Genomic DNA, 18,000 nt, shown 5'->3' on the forward strand with positions numbered 1-18,000 from the left:
TTAAAACAATCAAATTTTATTATTTTAATGTATATTTTTTTATTTAATTAATCTTATTTTAAAAACAATAAAATTTGGTTTTTATTTATTCTTATTTAAAAGTAATAAAATTAGATTATTGGATTTTTTTTATTTATTTATAATGATTTTACAATAATCAAATTTGATTATTTTTATTTCTCATTTATTATTTATCATTTATTATTATTTATTTAATATTATAAAAATATAATCAAATTTAATTGTAGTTCGAGTCCGACCTAGGGTGAGGCCCACGACTGCTTCAGATCTCCGTCGCCGGCCCCAGTCGGCCGAGAGAGGCGTCACGTGACGAGTGGCTGTGGGGTCACACCAAGCCGCGCGAACATCGCCAGAGGCCACATCGATCCGAGAATCGATGTCACGCGTTGGAATCGCCCCGCCGCCGCCGCCCGCTGCTGCCGCTGACGCTCGGCGATCCGCGCGGGCGTCGTTTTCGAGCGACAGGATCGCGAATCGATTCCCTCCGGCGCTCCACGCCATCACGATGTTGACCACCGCCGCCGCCTCCGCCGCCCGGCACGCGGCCAAGCGCCTGGGAGTCAATGGCGAAGGCAACGACCGCATCCAGGCGGGCGCGATGGTGAGCGTCAGTGACGAGCGACTTGACGAGGTATTTTTATAACGAGAAGATGTTTATTTTACTCCTCCTCGCCCAGAGCCTCGTTGTGAGGCCTGGGCCAGAGGCTTCACTCAGGCGACGTACCACCACCACCAGCCGTGTTTATATTATTTAACGTGATTGTTTAGCTTTGTAACTCGCAGATTCCAGTGCCGTTGCGAAGAGCTTCTCGTTGTTGGTGTTGGGGATGGACCACGCGGACCACAGCATCGCTAGGCTCTGCTTACGTTCAGTAAAACGCGTTTTGGTAAACGTGGATTTCGTGTTCGTTAACACTTTGGGCTATTTCCAGTGTAATTTTTTTAAACGGCGTTTTCTCTTCTAAGGGTGTGTATTCTCTTTGCACTGAACTAAAATAATAAAAATATGAAACAATAAAAACATTACTCATTGTTTTTTTCGGTAAAGTCACGTATGTAGAAATACAATAAAATTATATAAAAAAAACAATCACGACGTTTCTATCACAACGCAAGCGATCTTCATCAGGTGTCAAGAACAAATCACGGAGGTAAATACAGCAAAAGATGAGGAACGAGAATTCAACAAACCTGAAACAACATTATGTGAAGCACATCCAGTCAGGCCAACAACACAGACACTTCCTGGCGGACCACGAATAAAAACATTGCCTACCAGGAGAAATTCGTTCATGAGGCTATCCACATATACAAGCACAGAGACAATTTCAACCGAGAAGATGGATTCTGGCTTAACAATCATTGGAAGGATTTGATAAACCATTTCGGGTCTTAATTGTTCACGCTTACGGTGGCTTTCAGACCGCATCCATTATTTTCTTCTCCCCCCTCCTCTTTTCAGAACATAGATGGACTCGTCCATCTGAACAAACTCTCAAATCGCTCTCCGTGGTGCTGACGTTAAAAAAAATGCCACTTTTATTCAAATTTTCTTGCTGTGGTTTTCACACCTGATGATGATTGCTTCTTGTGTTGCAGTCAAAACGTCGTGAGAATTGTATTGTTTTATATTTTTATTATTTTATTGTTTCCCTTCTACGTGGTGACTTTACCGGAAGAACCAAGAATATTAATCCCTGCAGTCACGAAAGCTTTAAATCAAAAGTTAAAATACTAATTAAGTTAAAAATACCGATATGTTAAATGTCCCACGCGATAGCGTCGTGGGGTAGCTCTTCGACCCTCCCCAATGTGATTAAAAACTTTGCGGAATAAAACTTTACAGCGTCTACAAAAGCGCACCTGGCGGTGGGGGATGCGAGTTCCAGAGTTTGTAACTTGAGGGCCGTTTAGATTTAAAGTTAAACTCGCGAACGTTCTTAGCGATTACTGAAATGATGGCACTGAGCTATGGCCATTTTTTGCCAAACGGATGCAGATTTAAAAAGCCCTTTAATGCAAGTGTCTGCATCTGCTCCGATATCACTTGCCGGCGATGTTAGCCGTGGCTTTATTTTGGTGATTTTGAAAAAGTTTTATGGTTTGGCCATGATTGTTTTGTTGTAGTACGGAGTTAGACTGATGGCTTTAATCTTAGTTGTCTTGTGGTTGTTGTTGTTGTTTGACTTGCATCCCACTGGGATTTTTGCACACAGCGTTGGTGTACGGTGCTATTTCAAGGATTATTTTGCTGTTTTTTCCTGGATTTTTTGTTTGCACAGTCACACAAAGTCACTTTAAGATGTTTTCTTGTTCATGTTTTTGTTTGTTGCGGTTGCACCCGATTCAAGAGGCAAATGGCTCACAGGGCTATACCAAATAAATGAAACTGAAAACTGTCTTCTCGGTATAGGAGGAAACAACAGCTTTGCACAATAGTCGTGTTGAGTTTGCTTCCTTGCCGATGTGCACAGGACACGTTTGAGGACCCACACAAGCCCCCACCGTCGGCTGTGGTTCACGTGCGGGGACTCTCGGACACAGCCCTCGAGTCGGACCTCGTGGAGGCCGTGCGGTACTTTGGCCTAATCAGGTGACCAGTCGGTGGTGACCGTTGCCCGCATGGGGAAGGAAGCTGTATTATTATTGTTGTTTACCGAAAACACCAAAGATTAATTCCTGCAGTCACAAAAGCTTTGAACCAAGTTTAAACCGCCTCTACGGGGAGGTATAAGGTCTGTATCTTTGTGTCTGTCTTTGTGTTGTCTTGTGTTGTCTGTGTGTTGTCTCTGCTTGTGTATCTGCCTTTGTGTCTGTGCTTGGATTTGTTTCTCTGTGCTGTCTCTGCCTGTGTGTCAGTCTTGGTGCTTCCGAATGTTTGCTGCCGTGCTCCACTTTGCTCTGTGCATACCTCATGCTAAAATGTCCCATTGTCTCTCAGCCTTGCCTTCTCATGCTAATATGTCCCATTGCCTCTCAGCCTTGCCTTCTCTGCCTATTTAAGGCGACTTCACTGTGTGCTTGTACCTGTGCTGGTCCGCTCTACTTGAATGTCTATGTGTGTGTGTGCCATCTGTATCTTAAATTTCATACTTAACTTGCAATTTAGCAATCTTTGAAATAACGTAATCAACCAGGCTTTGCGTTGTGTTTTGACCGACCGTCTGTGTTGCTTTATTTGGTTTCCAAATTCTGCTAAACTCTTGTCTGTTTGGTATGCTTCTCTCTCTGTGTTCCCTATTGTGTCGGTGTTAGTTCCCCCCTACTTGGGTGTCTGTGTATACATTGGGGTTATGTGTTTCCCCTCTCTCTTAAATTTAGCTCTTCTGTACCTGATGATGGCTGCTTGTGTTGCAACCGAAACGTCGTACGCTATTATGTAATTTTATTATTTCTTATTTATACGTGACTTTACCGAAAAAACAAAGATTATTGTTGTTATTATAGTTATTATTATTGTTATTATTATTTTATTCTCATTCTACGCGACTATACCGAAAGAACCAAAGAAGATGAATCCTTGCAGTCACGAAAGCTTTAAATGGAAACAAAAACCGTTTGTTCTTCAATTTCCCCAAGTCACGAATTCCCTCCGAATGAAAGTGCCGCTGCTGCTTTTGTTGTGCCGTCTGACAAAAGCGGCACACGTTCAACTGTGATTAGTAACCGTGTTAAAAATTAATATCTCGTATTGAAATGGTGCACACACGTACCTTGTTTATGTACGTTTGAAGAGGCTTCGTTTGTCAGGTGATACATCGACAGAAGAAGACTACATTACCCTCAAGATGTATTTTAAATATAATTATATTCTTACAGTACATTCAATTCCAACGTACTACACTGCCAAACTGAAATGGGACGTGGCATCTAACCTGCATCCAACCAGTCTCCACTCCGTTGCATGCATTGAAACATTTCTTGAGATCAAATGAGGTGACTTGGAGCAGACCAACCTCGTGATTAAAATTAACAACAGGCACGCGTTTTAAAGTCGGCCACATCTTTGAATAACGGCACTCGTTTGAATCGTTCCCTCCGTGCAGCTACGTGGTGATGATACCCAAGATGCGGCAGGCGCTGGTGGAGTTTGAAGACCCGGAGAGCTCCCGCAGCTGCGTCGACTACTCGTCCAAGGGCTCCGTCTACGTGTGCGGGCAGCCGGCCTACTTTAACTTCTCTACCAGCCAGAAGCTTTGGCGCCCTGGCGTCCCGGGGGACAACGGCAACAGCAACCACATCCTGCTCTTCACCATTCTCAACCCCATTTACCCCATCACCACGGTGGGCATTGTTACACTTACAGCAGCTGGACATTAATGTGTGAATAGTTTGTCGGGTGTGCCATGCACACACGCGCGTGTTTCATTTATACGAGTGAAATTATGTCCGTTTTGGATTACAGTGAATGGCTTTGCTAAGGAAATTACATTGATCCTTTGGTTCATTTGAGGCAATTGAAGTCGTGTTTTTTGTTTGTGCTTTGAAGTCTACCAATGGCATTGAATAAAAAACAATATATAGACCTAATGTTGATTTTGGAAAGCGTTGATGTCCTGTATGGCTCGATCTTAAAAATTCACTGGAAAAAAAGCTTTTCAAATTTACTTGGTAATGCGTGCAAAATCACCTCGCTGCGTTTGTGTGCTCCATGTGGTCCTGCAGGATGTGCTTTACAACATTTGCAAACCATTTGGGCCTCTGCAACGCATTGTTATCTTCAGGAAGAATGGCCTGCAGGCCTTTGTGGAATATCCTTTCAACGAAATGCATAACCGTAACGATATGTCCGCCATTCACGTAATTTTACGTGTTATTTTGGAGATGCTGAATGTATTGTTTTTAAAATGAAATGGTCGTGTTTTCCTTAATTTTTGGCCATGTTTGTTTCGGTTGAGAGCGCCGAGAGAGCGAACTCATCTCTGAATGGAGCGGACATCTATTCGGGCTGCTGTACTCTTATAGTGGACTATGCGAGGGCAAGTACAACCGATACTTTGTACATTCACAAGTGTGTGCACCACAACCTGGGTTTTTTCACCCGCAGACCAAAGATTTCATTTAATATTCTGAATTGACCACTTTGGTGAGCAAATAATGCTGAATACACACGGCAATTCATTGCTAGATGAGGGCTTCCGCACTCGATGCCTGTTGTGGGGGTTATTTGACTTGTGTGCGGGGTAAAGGAGTGTAGCATATATTGTGGCAGCATAGAAATACAATGCACCCAATGGATTTTACAGCTGCCCACCACACAGCCCCACAACCTACAACAACCCATTGTGCATGACGGGCATCCTTGCCGTTGTCTAAAGTCAAACTTTTCCCAATTGATATTACCGTGTGAGGGTGGTTCTCATCTGAGCCAGTTCCCTGAGCCAGTTAGTGGAAAATTCGCATCCAGTGGGAAGGGTAGAGTTGGTTTTTAATTCAATTTTATTTGGTGATGGGTGATTAACATTCAGCCATAGGCTGCTTTGCGAGACCTGCAGAGTACCTGAGGGGAGATGTTACATTGTTAGCAGGAAATAAAATTACAGAACAGTAATAACGAATGCATCATTTTCATAACGGGGTTATGGCACTTCGACATTTTTGAGGTATACGATCAAGGCTAACGCTTTACAGTACACGAGGAACACCGCGAATAAATAATACCGAGTTAGGCAGAGCATGCCAAACTTGTGCAATTAAACAAGTTTGGAATTTAAATAGGCCACCGAGGGATAGCGATTTTTATCTGCAAACACGAAGGGGAGCTTGTTCCAACGAAGAGGGATAATCAACACTTGATCTTAAACAAAAAACCGGTGGCAGAAGGCCACTGTTTTCCCACAACTCCGATAAGCACGCTTTTGCTACATACGGCGCGAAAGTTTAGCTTACCGTTGATTTCCTACGTGTGGCAGCTCTTATTCATTCATCTCCCAGGAGGTTAAGGGTTGCGTTAAGTACCTCGGTTTCACCGCAAGTTGCATGCCGTAATTATCTCGGGGGTAAAGACTTGCTTAATAATTATTATGCTTGTAAATTTTAAATGGTTCTAAAGTTTCCATTTAAAGCTTTCGTGACTGCAAGGATTCATCTTCTTTGGTTCTTTCAGGTAAAGTCACCACCACGTAGAACGAGAATAAAATAATAAAATAACACAATAAAATTCTCACGACGTTTCGGCCACAACACAAGGTCGGGACGACAGGTTTCTTCCTTTCACCTGAAGAAGGCCACTTGTGTTGCGGCCGAAACGTCGTGAGACTTTTATTGTTTTAGTTTATTATTTTATCCTCATTCTACGTGATGACTTTACCGAAAGAACCAAAGAAGGTTCTAAAGTTATATAATTTTTTACGAGCATCTATGCCCTATATGCTGGCCACGAATAATGTTTATCTTTTCCCCCTGCTGTGTCCTCTTTACAGGCGACGCATCTGAATGTGTTTAAAAATGACTCTGAGACCTGGGACTTCACCAACCCTGGCCTCAAGCAAGGTAAGACCAATATTGAGCATATCAGAGCCGCGCTCTCTCGACAGCTGGTGGTGGTGAGCCCTCGGTGTGTGGGGGGGGGGGTGACGTTTTTAACGCAAGGGGTGGGGGGTGTGCACGGCGTGATGAAACAAGCATTGACTATTTCTGTACGCAGCCGGCTTTGCCGTGTTATACTTGAAGATCCGTGGCCAAGTAGAGGGGGAAGTTTGGAGCGTTCTCAAGAGGATAATGCAGCTTCTGCACTTGAGATTTTGGTTGCAGAAAAATGTCACACCTGCAGACACTTGGTTGTCTTGAAGCACATTGGTGTACTGTTTACAATCTACAGAACTTGGTCGATGTCACAGGAAGTTATTTGAAACGCCACTCCCCTCTTCTGTATCAAACATGCAATCACTGCAATTGTGTAGAGCTGGTCAAGGTTATTTTCGTTTATACCTATCTTCTCCATATATATAAAAGGCAAAGTTGTGATTGTGTGTGTCTGTTCAAAATGTTTAGCGTACTTCCCGACATGCAACAAACTGGAAATTTGCCATGTGGGTACTTTCCAGACTGTACACCGTGCAAACATTATAAAAATACACTTTTTTTCTGGGGGGTGGGGGGGAGCTCAATAATGCACTTATTTTTTGTACGGCAAGTGAGCTGTGACGTCAAATCTGTCACGTGACCCGTAGTGTAGCGGTTAGCGCTTCGCTGCGCTATGAACCCGGCGACCCAAGTTCGATTCCTGCTCACCGCCACCGCCGGTGACGATTATTTTAACCGGTCCTGGGCCTCCCCTAGGTCGACTCAGCCTCAAACGACTAACTGCTGTGGTGTGTGAACATCGCTACTGGGGAGACAAAGACGGCCGGGCGTGGTGGATCCAAGTCCCGGGCGAAGCCGGGTAGTAACAGCTAGCGCAACATATAACTAGCCCATGCTAAGCTTGCGTAGTTTACTCTGGGCAGATTGGTTTTAAACTCGTGCCCGTGTACTTTGTTTTTTCTAGTTTACCCTTCAGAACAATTTGGCAGTATAAGTGAATGTTGTGAAGAACAGGATTCACAAGGAGGCATGTGGCTGCTGGAGTGTTCAATAATCCATTGGATTATTTTTTTTGTTACCATTAAAGCTGTTGCCCTGGTACTGGACATGCGATAGACATTGCCATTAAGTTGGTGGCGTTTTAGATTTTGATCAGCTTTGAAGATTTTCCCAACGTCAAGTGCATGTGGCCCATAGGCGGGTACTCGGTTGTTCGGGGTGTATCAAGGCTGGGCATTTTTACACTACAGTGTAAAACCTTGCATTGCGAGCATAATTCGTTCCGGGAATGTGTTTGTAATCCAAAGCGCTCGTACATCAAAGCACTCGTCTATCAGTTGTGTGATCACGTGACTCACGGCAGTACAAAGTGTGTCTACACGTACACTGCTCGTATTGCAAGACCTCGCTCGTTTATCAAGTTAATATTTATTTACAATTTTAGCTCGTCTTGCAAAACACTTGCAGACCAAGTTACTCGCAATCCAAGGTTTTACTTTTATATTTAGATTTACCAGGGTGTGTGTCTGTTGGATCAGAAGTAGGTGCCAACTTTCACTGGCATATTTGAGGTGGACATTGCACGTTGCGTTTTTATATTTTGTAGGGTTGAGAAACCTTGACTGCATTGTGGTGTCTGGATACTAAGCGGAGAAGCTTAGAGGATGTCAGAAAAGCCGATATTTACGATTGAAAATATCACTTATTATAAAGTCACCCTTTTAATTTTGTACGATTGAGCCTGAACAGGAAAATGGTATCTTTGTCCCGAGTACATCGTGCGTACGCACAGATATTAGTTTCCGAAGAGGTAAGTCTCGCCACTTTATCAAGGGAGCTTCAGGGACACGGTGCGGTTTGATTTTATCGCCAAATTTCCGTAAACGCTTCGAAGAGTATTTTCCTCACTCCAAACATCAACGCTACAAGGAGCATCTGCGAGCATTGCCGCACACAGAAGCACACGGAGGCAATTTGCAAGCAACACACGAGCAATCAAGCGCCCGGCAGCCAACAGCCACCGACGTGAACGGCGACGACACGAACGGCGACATTGGCGACATCCTCGTCGGCACTTGGGAGGCACCGGGGACCAAGCAACCAACACGCCGCCGCCGCTGTGACACGCACGGCCGACCCGCGCCCCCCCCACGCCTGCAGCGCCACGTCACGGAACACTCGGCGCAGCACGCCGCGTCCGCTGCACCGCAACCGCCACGTGCCGCTTGGCAGAGGCCATCGGATAACCCGCGTCCAGCCGCAGGCACCGGGGGACACGGCGCTGACAGACCGGCAAAGCACCGGCACTGCCGCGAAGAAGCCGGGAGCGACGAAAGCCCGCATTCACCGCGAACGGGACTTGGAAATAAGCCGAATGGATGTGTGCCGATGCGTTTGGGGCTTAAAATCGCTCCGTTGGTGAGAATTTACCTCGACGCTCGTACGTTTAGACTGCCTTGCTAAAGTTTTGTTTGCAAACGAGGCTTTTGACATTGCAGATGCCAGACACAACGCATTTCGCATCGGTTTATAAGCGGCGATCTTTTTCATTTTAAAGGTTTGTAAGGCCCCGTCGCCCACTTTAAGCGTCCCAATTTTAAGCCCCAAACCAAAAAGGGTCGCTGGAGAGCGAGAGGTGCGGTGGCACGGACAACGCGGGGGGGTCCGTTTGTGCCGAGCATGACTGCTGTTGGCGCAGGAAAGAAGGCGCCGGCCTTTCTGTTGCATCCTCCTCGCGATGGGTCGTCAGCCGCCGCCCGACTCTGGGCAACTTTGTGTTCCCGTCGAAGCGTAGACTGGGTAAGAAACGAGCGGGCATCGCAGGCGGCAACCACGGACACTCGCTGACGCCGCACCTCGGAACAATTTGTCGCGTGCATCTGTACACCTCCAATAAATTTTGTTTTTTCTTCTTCTTGCGATGAGCATTTCTTTACGCGCTGTATTTTGTATGGCACTCGTTATTTATGTTGTGCCGTGTGAAATCTGCATTTTTAAAATACCGCCGATTGTTTTATGGGCAGACGCAGCGTGCCCCCTTGTGGAGTGTGCCCGATATTTCTTAATGTGTTGGTAGTGTGAATGTTCTGGGTGCAGAATGCATTTTTTGGATTGTCAATTTTGTGCAGCAGTGAGCGCTTATGTTTCCCGTGGGTGAATTTGGTGATCGTTTTTTTGTTGTTTTCAGAGGACAATGCAATGATGCCAGCGAAGCAAACGTCTCTCCTTGGCGACCATCCCAAAGCACACGCTTGCGGTGGTGGCGACTGTGGAGGTAATCCCCTTGTTGCGAATGCTATAATTTCGGTTTCCTTCAGCTTGCTGTCAGATTGAAAGAACCTGCTGCCTGTTGAGAACATTTATTATTTGGAATTAGTGTTAAGGTGCATCCTAAAAACCTTTTTTTGCGATTAACAATTGCAACGTATGAGTTGCTTTGTGTTTTAAGAGACGATATTTCCAATAGCTATCAGATGTATTGGGTATTTAAAACAAGCTATGCTGAATAAGAGCTCTAGCTTGGTGGCCCTCAACCTAAAATAAAAACTAGTTTAGTCTATTCCCTAGGCAACTGAGTCTTCTGGACCAATGTTTTCCAGTGTCTCCAAGGAGTAGAGTGGTGATTCCTGGGTTACCTGACCTTATAGGAAAGGGCACACGTGTGTAAGATGATGGTTGTCATAAATCTGTTTTTCAGAGAAGTTTAGAGAGTTTCAGCTAGTTCACGATGCGTTTCCCCCTCTTGTGTGTTTGCGTCACAGGCCACCAGCAGCCACCACCACCGGGCGTCGACTACGGATCTGGCGGCGACGGCATGGGCGGTGGGGGAGGAATGGGCATGGGAGTAGGCATGGGCAACCAGGTTGGGCCCCAGGGTGGTACCCAGGGCCAGCACGTGCAGGCCATGATGAACCAGCAGGCCGACAACAAGGTCCTCATTGTGTACGACTTGGACGCCGAACGCTTCAACTGCGACCGCGTGTTTAACATCCTCTGCCTCTTCGGCGACGTGGAGAAGGTGCCTTCGCTGGGTGTTGTGCGCACCTGTTTTGAAATGAGTCCCCGTTTTTTTTCTTCCAAAGGTTCAACCGCGGTGCAATGCGTATGCACGCGTGTGGTGCACGTCGTGCGCTGATCGTGTTATATAAAGTGGGAGATTCACACGACCAAATTTGTTCACCGATTGACAACATACACATTTGGTCATTTTCTTTACAAAAATGTACCCAATGCGAAGTGTTCTTTGTGCATGTTTTCTAATGGCCCCTCGGCCAACACTTCACATTTCAACAATGCGTTACAACGAAACTTGTAGATATTTTCGTGCAAGATTGCGCGATGCTGAACCGTCTTACGGGTTGTTATTTTTGTAGGTTAAGTTCCTGAAGAGCAAGCCGGGAGCCGCCATGGTCGAGATGGGAGATCAGTACGCCGTGCACAGGGCGGTTTTTCACCTCAATATGTCTCAGATCTTTGGAAATAAAATCAACCTCTGGTGAGCCTTTTTGTTCCCGTGTTAAATTGGTAAATGTAACTCGTCATATCCTGTTAATGTAATTGGATACTGCTTTCCATTTAGAGAAGACAACTTTAGTAAATATTTAGTGCAAGTGACTAAATTTTAGGACGGTGAAAAAGAGAGCTGATGAATACCGTGAACGAAACACTTGTCACACAGCTCACGAGGACCCCGGTGACTTGCTGTCCAGAGCCTTTATTGAAGTGGCGAACATGAAATTTGGATTCTAGATTTGAAGCTTTACGGGGAGGGCCCTTATTGAAATAGCGAACGTGAAATTTGGATTCTAGATTTGAAGCTCTACGGGGAGGGCTTTCACCTATCTGTTAGAGCTTTCAACAGACAACGGGACAAGAAGTCAAAGCTCATCGAGACGCTGACCTTCCTCAAAAGATGCCGCGACAACAAGCTTAAAGGACGCGACCTGGGCTTGCTGTCTTCACTCCAACGCTGTCCTCTGGACAGTCCGGTCCCTTCACCTGATGAAGGCCACTTGTGTTGTGGCCGAAACGTCGTGATTTTTTGTTATTTTATTTTTTACCCACGTGACTTTACCGAATCGAACCAAAGAGCACGTGAAATTTGGAACGTGATAAAATAAAAACTAAAAACAGTTTCTTCGCGCTATTCCCTCCCTTCCGCCCTCGTCTCGGCAGCGTGTCGAGGCAGCGGTCGATTGTGCCGGGCCAGGCGTTCGAGCTGCCGGACGGCACCGACAGCTACAGGGACTACGCAGGTTCTCACAACCACCGCTACGCCAACAGCGAGAAGGCGGCGAAGAACCGCAACCAGCGTCCCACCGCGGTGCTGCACTTCTTCAACGCGCCCACGGACATCACGGCCGAGATGTTCGCGCAGGTCCGTGCCCCCGCCGCCCCTTCAGCCTGCTGCTAGCAGCGCAGAAGGGGAGCGCGTTCGGTTTTTTAAAAGTTTTCCCAGGTGAAGCTTTTATAAATATTCAAGTCCAAAGTTTGCACGTGAAACAATCGTGGGTTTTTAAGATGAGCCTATTGATGTTGTGGAGTTTGTGGTGGCCAATGACACGTTTCCTGTGACGGGACAAATGTAAAATGGTGTAATGTAGTTTCCTTTCAGCGGTTAAAACATGAGATGTATAAATAATGCAGTCGATGTTCCAAAGGGACTTTTTTGTTACAGACTAGACAACACCTCGCGTTAATTTGTCCTGTTTAATACATTACGATTCATATTCATTCGTATTCGAAAGGTTTACATTTCAGTCTTTGGACATTGTTTCTGCAAATGGTTGCATTCCCCCTGAGTCTATGCTTGGTGTTCACAATAATCTGAGCACTTTGAAAGACTGCTCCAAAGCTGGCGAATGTAAATTTAAAAATGGACAACAGGATTTGTGCCTGCAATTAAAATGACATCTCCCGAATGCTTTACCGGTGCACGTTAACTGTTACCAACTATAACGTGAACGCCGCCCGTTCTGTCCCCGCAGCTGTGTGACGAAATGTCCATTGCGAGGCCCCGCTCTTTCAAAGTGTTTTCTGGAAAAAGTAAGTCCCGCAAAGTATGTTTATTATTTATCTTACGTGTCATGGCACAGAATAAATCGTGTACTGTATTCTCCATGCAATCGTCGCTTGATTTACAGCACGACACCAGATGATCTGCAACGTGTGCTATGAGGCCATGCTCAAGAAACCCTGTGAGAAATTCTCTCCCGAGAGCAGTCCTTGCTATTCACTCGCGCCCAAGCTGACTGAAGCGTGTTAGCGTAGCCAAGGCATCGGACTGAAGCCTTCCTGCTGCAGAAATTCACCGACGACTGACACCAACCTTTAAACACGGCAAAGGGTTTCATATTCTTGGTTCTTTAGGTAAAGTCACGTAGAAGGGAAACAACAAAATAATAAATATATACAAACACAGACAATTTCAACCGAGAAGATGGATTATGGCTTAGCAATCATTGGAAGGATTTGATAAACCATTTCGGGTCTTAATTGTTCACGCTTACGGTGGCTTTCAGACCGCATCCATTATTTTCGTCTCCCCCCTCTTTTCAGAACATAGATGGACTCGTCCATCTGAACAACTGCCAAATCGCTCTCCGTGGTGCTAACGTTAAAAATAACCGCCACTTTTTTAAAATTTTCTTGCTGTGGTTTTCACACCTGATGATGATTGCTTGTGTTGCAGTCGAAACGTCGTGAGAATTGTATTGTTTTATATTTTTATTATTTTATTGTTTCCTTTCTACGTGGTGGTGACTTTACCGAAAGAACCAAGAATATGAATCCCTGCAGTCACGAAAGCTTTAAATCAAAATGGTGAAGGGCGTTGCGTTTTACACGACCCAAATGACTCCATGAGCGACGGTCCGTCCACGTGTCCAGCCGATAGGAGCGTGTCCGGCCTGACGGAGTGGGAGACCAAGAACGATGCCATGGAGGCTCTGGCGTGCATTAACCATCACCCCCTGAAGAACGCAAGTAAGTTGTGGGGTGTTGGCCATTTGTGTTGGTGCGATGACATTGAAGCGGTGCTGCATTATCGGCAAATCTTTGGTCGTACGCTCTGTTGAGCACCTAATGTTCAGATTTGGGGGGGGGGGCGCTTGTTATTACCATAGCACCATCTGTGTACACTGGCTGCCTAGCAGCCTTGGGTGAAATTGCAGGAAGTGAAAGCAGTTGTAGATTGTTGTATTATATATTAACAGGTTGTTATTTATGGGCGATTTGGATTTCGTTGTTGTTTGCATGTACAGAATGGGATTGTAAGTTGACATATCCAACCACTTTCACTTATCACAACTCAACGTTATCTTAGCTCCCTGAACGAGTTTGTTGACATCGACAAAGACCCTCCTAAGAATCGCTTCATTGTTTTAAGTTTTTGTGTGCTCCAGTGAAGACGTCATGTGGCTCCCCTGTTTTTATTTTCTCAGATGTTCCATACCTCTACACCCTCAAACTGTGCTTCTCCACTGCCCAGCCTTCATAGAAGATAACTCAACATGTTTCATGCCGTATTGAACGTCGGTGTCAACATCATTGTCACTTTGTGTACTATTTGTGAATGCCCCATCACTCTTGTTGAAAGTTAACCGTGGGTATAGGTCGAAAGTGCAATTGACGCGTTTACATTTTAGTTGTCATTTTTTGGAGGATTAATTTAGATTTCTATATTGACTGCACCGAAAGATTTTAAAGGTCGCAGTGGAAATGAAGAATGTTGAAATTAAAATAATTATGATTAGTCTCCTTAACCTGCCGAGTTTGTCTGCCGTGTGCATTGCTATTTTGTCCATGAGCCCCAAACCAGATTTCACTTGGCAGTCCTCGGGTGCCGTAACTTTAGCGGCTCCAATTAATTTACAATTTGGGGGGGTTCTCAACTTGCTCATAGCCAAAGTTTTTGCTCCCACCACGAGTGATGCTCCTTTCTTGCTGTAGCCCATGGCACTAATATTGCCCATTTAATTTCATAACGGAGAGCTCTGAAATAAATGCCAAAGAGACCCTTTTGGGGGGGGGCTGGTAAAAATATACCCCGACTCATTGAAAATCCCATTGAAAAACATGGCTTGCCATTCTGTACAGTGCGTGTATTTAGCAGGTTAATACGCTTGCAAATATAAACCCCAAGAGAAAATAGAACAGTGTTTGAAAATAAAAGTATGGAGAGATGCATGTTTGACATCGAACTGGAATCGATTGAACATGAGCGTGGAGACATGAAGGAAGTTGGGCATAGGGTAGGTGAGTGACTGAGTGTGTGGGTGGCTAGGTGAGTGACTGAGTGTGTGGGTGGCTAGGTGAGTGACTGAGTGAATGAGTGACTGAATGTGTGGGTGGCTAGGTGAGTGACTGCATGAATGAGTGACTGTGTGGGTGGCTAGGTGAGTGACTGTGGGTGGCTAGGTGAGTGACTGAATGAGTGACTAAGTGTCTCTGTGGGTGGCTAAGTGAGTGAATGAGTGAGTGTGTGGGTGGCTAGATGAGTGACTGAGTGTTGGTGGCTAGGTGAGTGACTGTGTGGGTGGCTAGATGAGTCACTGAGTGAATGAGTGACTGTCTGTGGGTGGCTAGGTGAGTGACTGAGTGAATGAGTGTGTGGGTGGCTAAGTGAGTGACTGAGTGAATGAGTGACTGAGTGTGTGGGTGGCTAGGTGAGTGTGTTAATGAGTGTGTGTGGGTGGCTAGGTGAGTGAGTGAATGAGTGACTGAGTGTGTGGGTGGCTAGGTGAGTGAGTGACTGAGTGTGTGGGTGGCTAGGTGAGTGAGTGACTGAGTGTGTGGGTGGCTAGGTGAGTGAATGAGTGACTGTGTGGGTGGCTAGGTGAGTGAGTGACTGTGTGGGTGGCTAGGTGAGTGAGTGACAGTGTCTGTGTGGGTGGGTAGGTGAGTGACTGTGTGTCTGTGGGTGGCTAGGTGAGTGAGTGTGTGGGTGGCTAGGTGAGTGCGTGAATGAGTGACTGTGTGTGTGTGTGCGGCTAGGTGAGTGAATGACTGAGTGTGTGGGTGGCTAGGTGAGTGACTGTGTGGGTAGCTAGGTGAGTGAGTGACTGAGTGTGTGGGTGGCTAGGTGAGTGACTGTGTGTCTGTGTGGGTGGCTTATCAGGGACGGGTCCCGTGTGGCCAGTGGTCGAGACCTGTACCTTGGCTGGGTCAGGTCAGACTAGCCTCCCCTAGGACCCCCTTAGCCGGAGGACCCCGAGACCCTAGCCCAGGAATAGGGCGAGTTAGACCGAAGCCGTACCTCCTCAGCTAGCAGCGGGTGAAGGGGCCGTTACCCCTTCAAGTAGAAGGCTGTATTGTATTGTGTTAAGCACCTTTGTAATAAATAAGCATTGCCTCTACCGATTCGTCTCTACGCTGTCTTAAAGAACCCACTACACATGTACAGGAATAACTCTTACGTCTTTAACCATTGAACTTGTTTTAAATACATATAAAAACTCTAAACATTTATCATGTGCACAGTATCGTAATTAAGGCGGGTACTGATACCCCAATAAAGTGCTCATATTTGGTCAGAGGAAAACCAATGCTCATTCGGTAATGCATCTCCATTGGAAGCATGTTATGATGACCTCCTACAGCGCTGTTTCACGAAGTGTTCCGTTTATCAAGAACGCATCCTGGCTGCCATAAGAGGCACGCATAAAACTGAAGGCCGCCTGGGATCAAACTTACAAAATAAGCGGATGAGAGCAGGTTGGTGCGCTTTCGGAAAATGTAACTTGATAATGAAACGCAAGACCCAATCTAGATGTGACTCACTTGCAGCACTCCACTGCCCCTACTCCACACCCTCCACTCTCTCCTCCCTGGCTCCTGAACCCCTCTCTTACCTACATAGCCTCTTGTCACAGCAGCCCTTTTGCCCACTTCAGCAATTGTTTTCTTGCTGTGGTTGTCCCACCTGACGGCGGACGCTTGTTGCGTTGCGCCCGAAACGTCGCGGATTTAATTTATTTTATACCTACCACGTGACTTTACCTAAAGAACCAAAGAGCGAGGCCCAATGTTTAGAGCGTTAAAGGGTATGTAAAGCAAGGCCAAAGGCACGTAGAGGCACAACCATAAGATAACATAACACATTCTCCTGCGGAGGGAGGGAGCTGGTTGTAGGAACGTTGGGCTGCTCAGTCAATGGCCAGGGTCAACAATGGCGGCACCACCACGTGGTGCATTCAGCACAATACGCCCGACTGTGAGGGCGGGCGCAAGCCGGCGTGAGTAGGTGAAACGTTGAGTTTTATAAGGGCACCACGGGGTGACCAGCCCCTCCCCACCCAGCCCCACCCCTCCCCACTCAGCCCCTCCCCACCCACCCTCCTCACCCTCCCTCCCCACCCTCCCCTCCCCACCCAGCCACACCCACCCCACCCAGCCCCTCCCCACCCAGCCCCTCCTCACCCTCCCCACCCAGCCCCTCCCCACCTTCCCCTCTCCACCCAGCCCCACCCCTCCCATTTTTGGATGTCACGACGGACGGACACAACAATAATCCCCTGTGGGCTGGTGGTGTAATAACCAGGAGGTTCCTACCAGTATTAACTTTATAACCAAGTGTAAGCCCAGAGTCTCGATGTATTTTATTTCAGTGAGCCCTGGGTCAACACTCATGAAACATCACGAAAGCACAGCAAGTACAAAGCAATTTTAAAAGCAGTTGCAGTAACAGCTAAGAATATATTAGAATACATTTCACAACATTCTACAATTAACATTGCCGAAAAGGTCTAACTAAAATCTGAAAACTCATACTATCTATGCAACAAATCTGAAAAGCGCTCAAATTTATAACATCCAATTTTGGAATTAATAGCTTATTAAAAACCAATAAAATCCTAAGGTTGGGGGTTGACTCAGCCTATGAGCCCTCAAGGGCCAATACAATTAGTACTACTAAGTAGGGAAGTAAACAGTGGTTGTCCTATGGGTCGACTCACACCCATCATTGAAATGTGACATTTCTAACACTGGCTAAGGGCTGTAAACACAACACCATTGCACATTTAAGCAGGACATCAACTTTAACTTGACAATTATAAAAACTGAGTGGGCCAGGATCATGTTTAGATGTTGTGCTTGAAGGATTAGCCAACAATTTGTATTTAAGTTTTGGAACCTGGCATATGAATGTTTCAAGTGCTGGTCTCGTGTAATCCCCCCTGCCAAACACGCACATCTGCACCTCCACAGATGGTGGAGTCCTCCGGCTCGATTCCTCTATAGGGTTTTTTTTCCTCTGCCAGTTTTCTCCCATTACTCTGCACCTCGTTAGGCTCAAGTGAAGCCTCAATCCGGTACGAACTCAGTCAGAACATGGCATGGCCAATATGAACCCTGATGACGACCGCTGCTTGCGCTGCGATTGAAACGTCGTAGGTTTTATTTTTATTCATTTCCTTTTATTATTATTATTTCTATTTTACGTGACTTTACCAA

The 18,000-nt window shown here is 46.0% G+C and overlaps 1 protein-coding gene across 3 annotated transcripts; it reads left to right on the forward strand.

Annotated features, from left to right (window-relative positions):
• Positions 1–326: 326 nt before the first annotated feature.
• Positions 327–15,902, forward strand: LOC142921749 (heterogeneous nuclear ribonucleoprotein L-like). Of its 3 annotated transcripts, none has more exons than XM_076063072.1 (13): positions 327–622; positions 2,496–2,614; positions 4,068–4,305; positions 4,687–4,772; positions 4,904–5,000; positions 6,444–6,513; positions 9,734–9,820; positions 10,308–10,564; positions 10,920–11,041; positions 11,722–11,923; positions 12,534–12,591; positions 13,435–13,530; positions 13,989–15,902. In XM_076063072.1, the coding sequence occupies exons 1-13, from the start codon at positions 398–400 to the stop codon at positions 14,042–14,044; spliced, it is 1,713 nt and encodes a 570-aa protein (XP_075919187.1). In that variant the 5' UTR covers positions 327–397; the 3' UTR covers positions 14,045–15,902. The 3 variants fall into 3 exon arrangements, 2 of the variants coding, with proteins under 2 accessions (XP_075919187.1, XP_075919186.1); XM_076063071.1 differs by having other exon boundaries at positions 328–652; XR_012939637.1 differs by lacking the exons at positions 10,920–11,041; positions 13,989–15,902 and having other exon boundaries at positions 328–652; positions 13,435–13,475.
• Positions 15,903–18,000: the final 2,098 nt, after the last annotated feature.

The sequence above is a fragment of the Petromyzon marinus genome, unplaced genomic scaffold (genome assembly GCF_048934315.1).
Source record: "Petromyzon marinus isolate PM22_M1 ecotype Great Lakes invasive population unplaced genomic scaffold, UKy_Petmar_22M1.pri1.0 PM_G_Scaffold_89, whole genome shotgun sequence".
Taxonomy (NCBI): domain Eukaryota; kingdom Metazoa; phylum Chordata; class Hyperoartia; order Petromyzontiformes; family Petromyzontidae; genus Petromyzon; species Petromyzon marinus.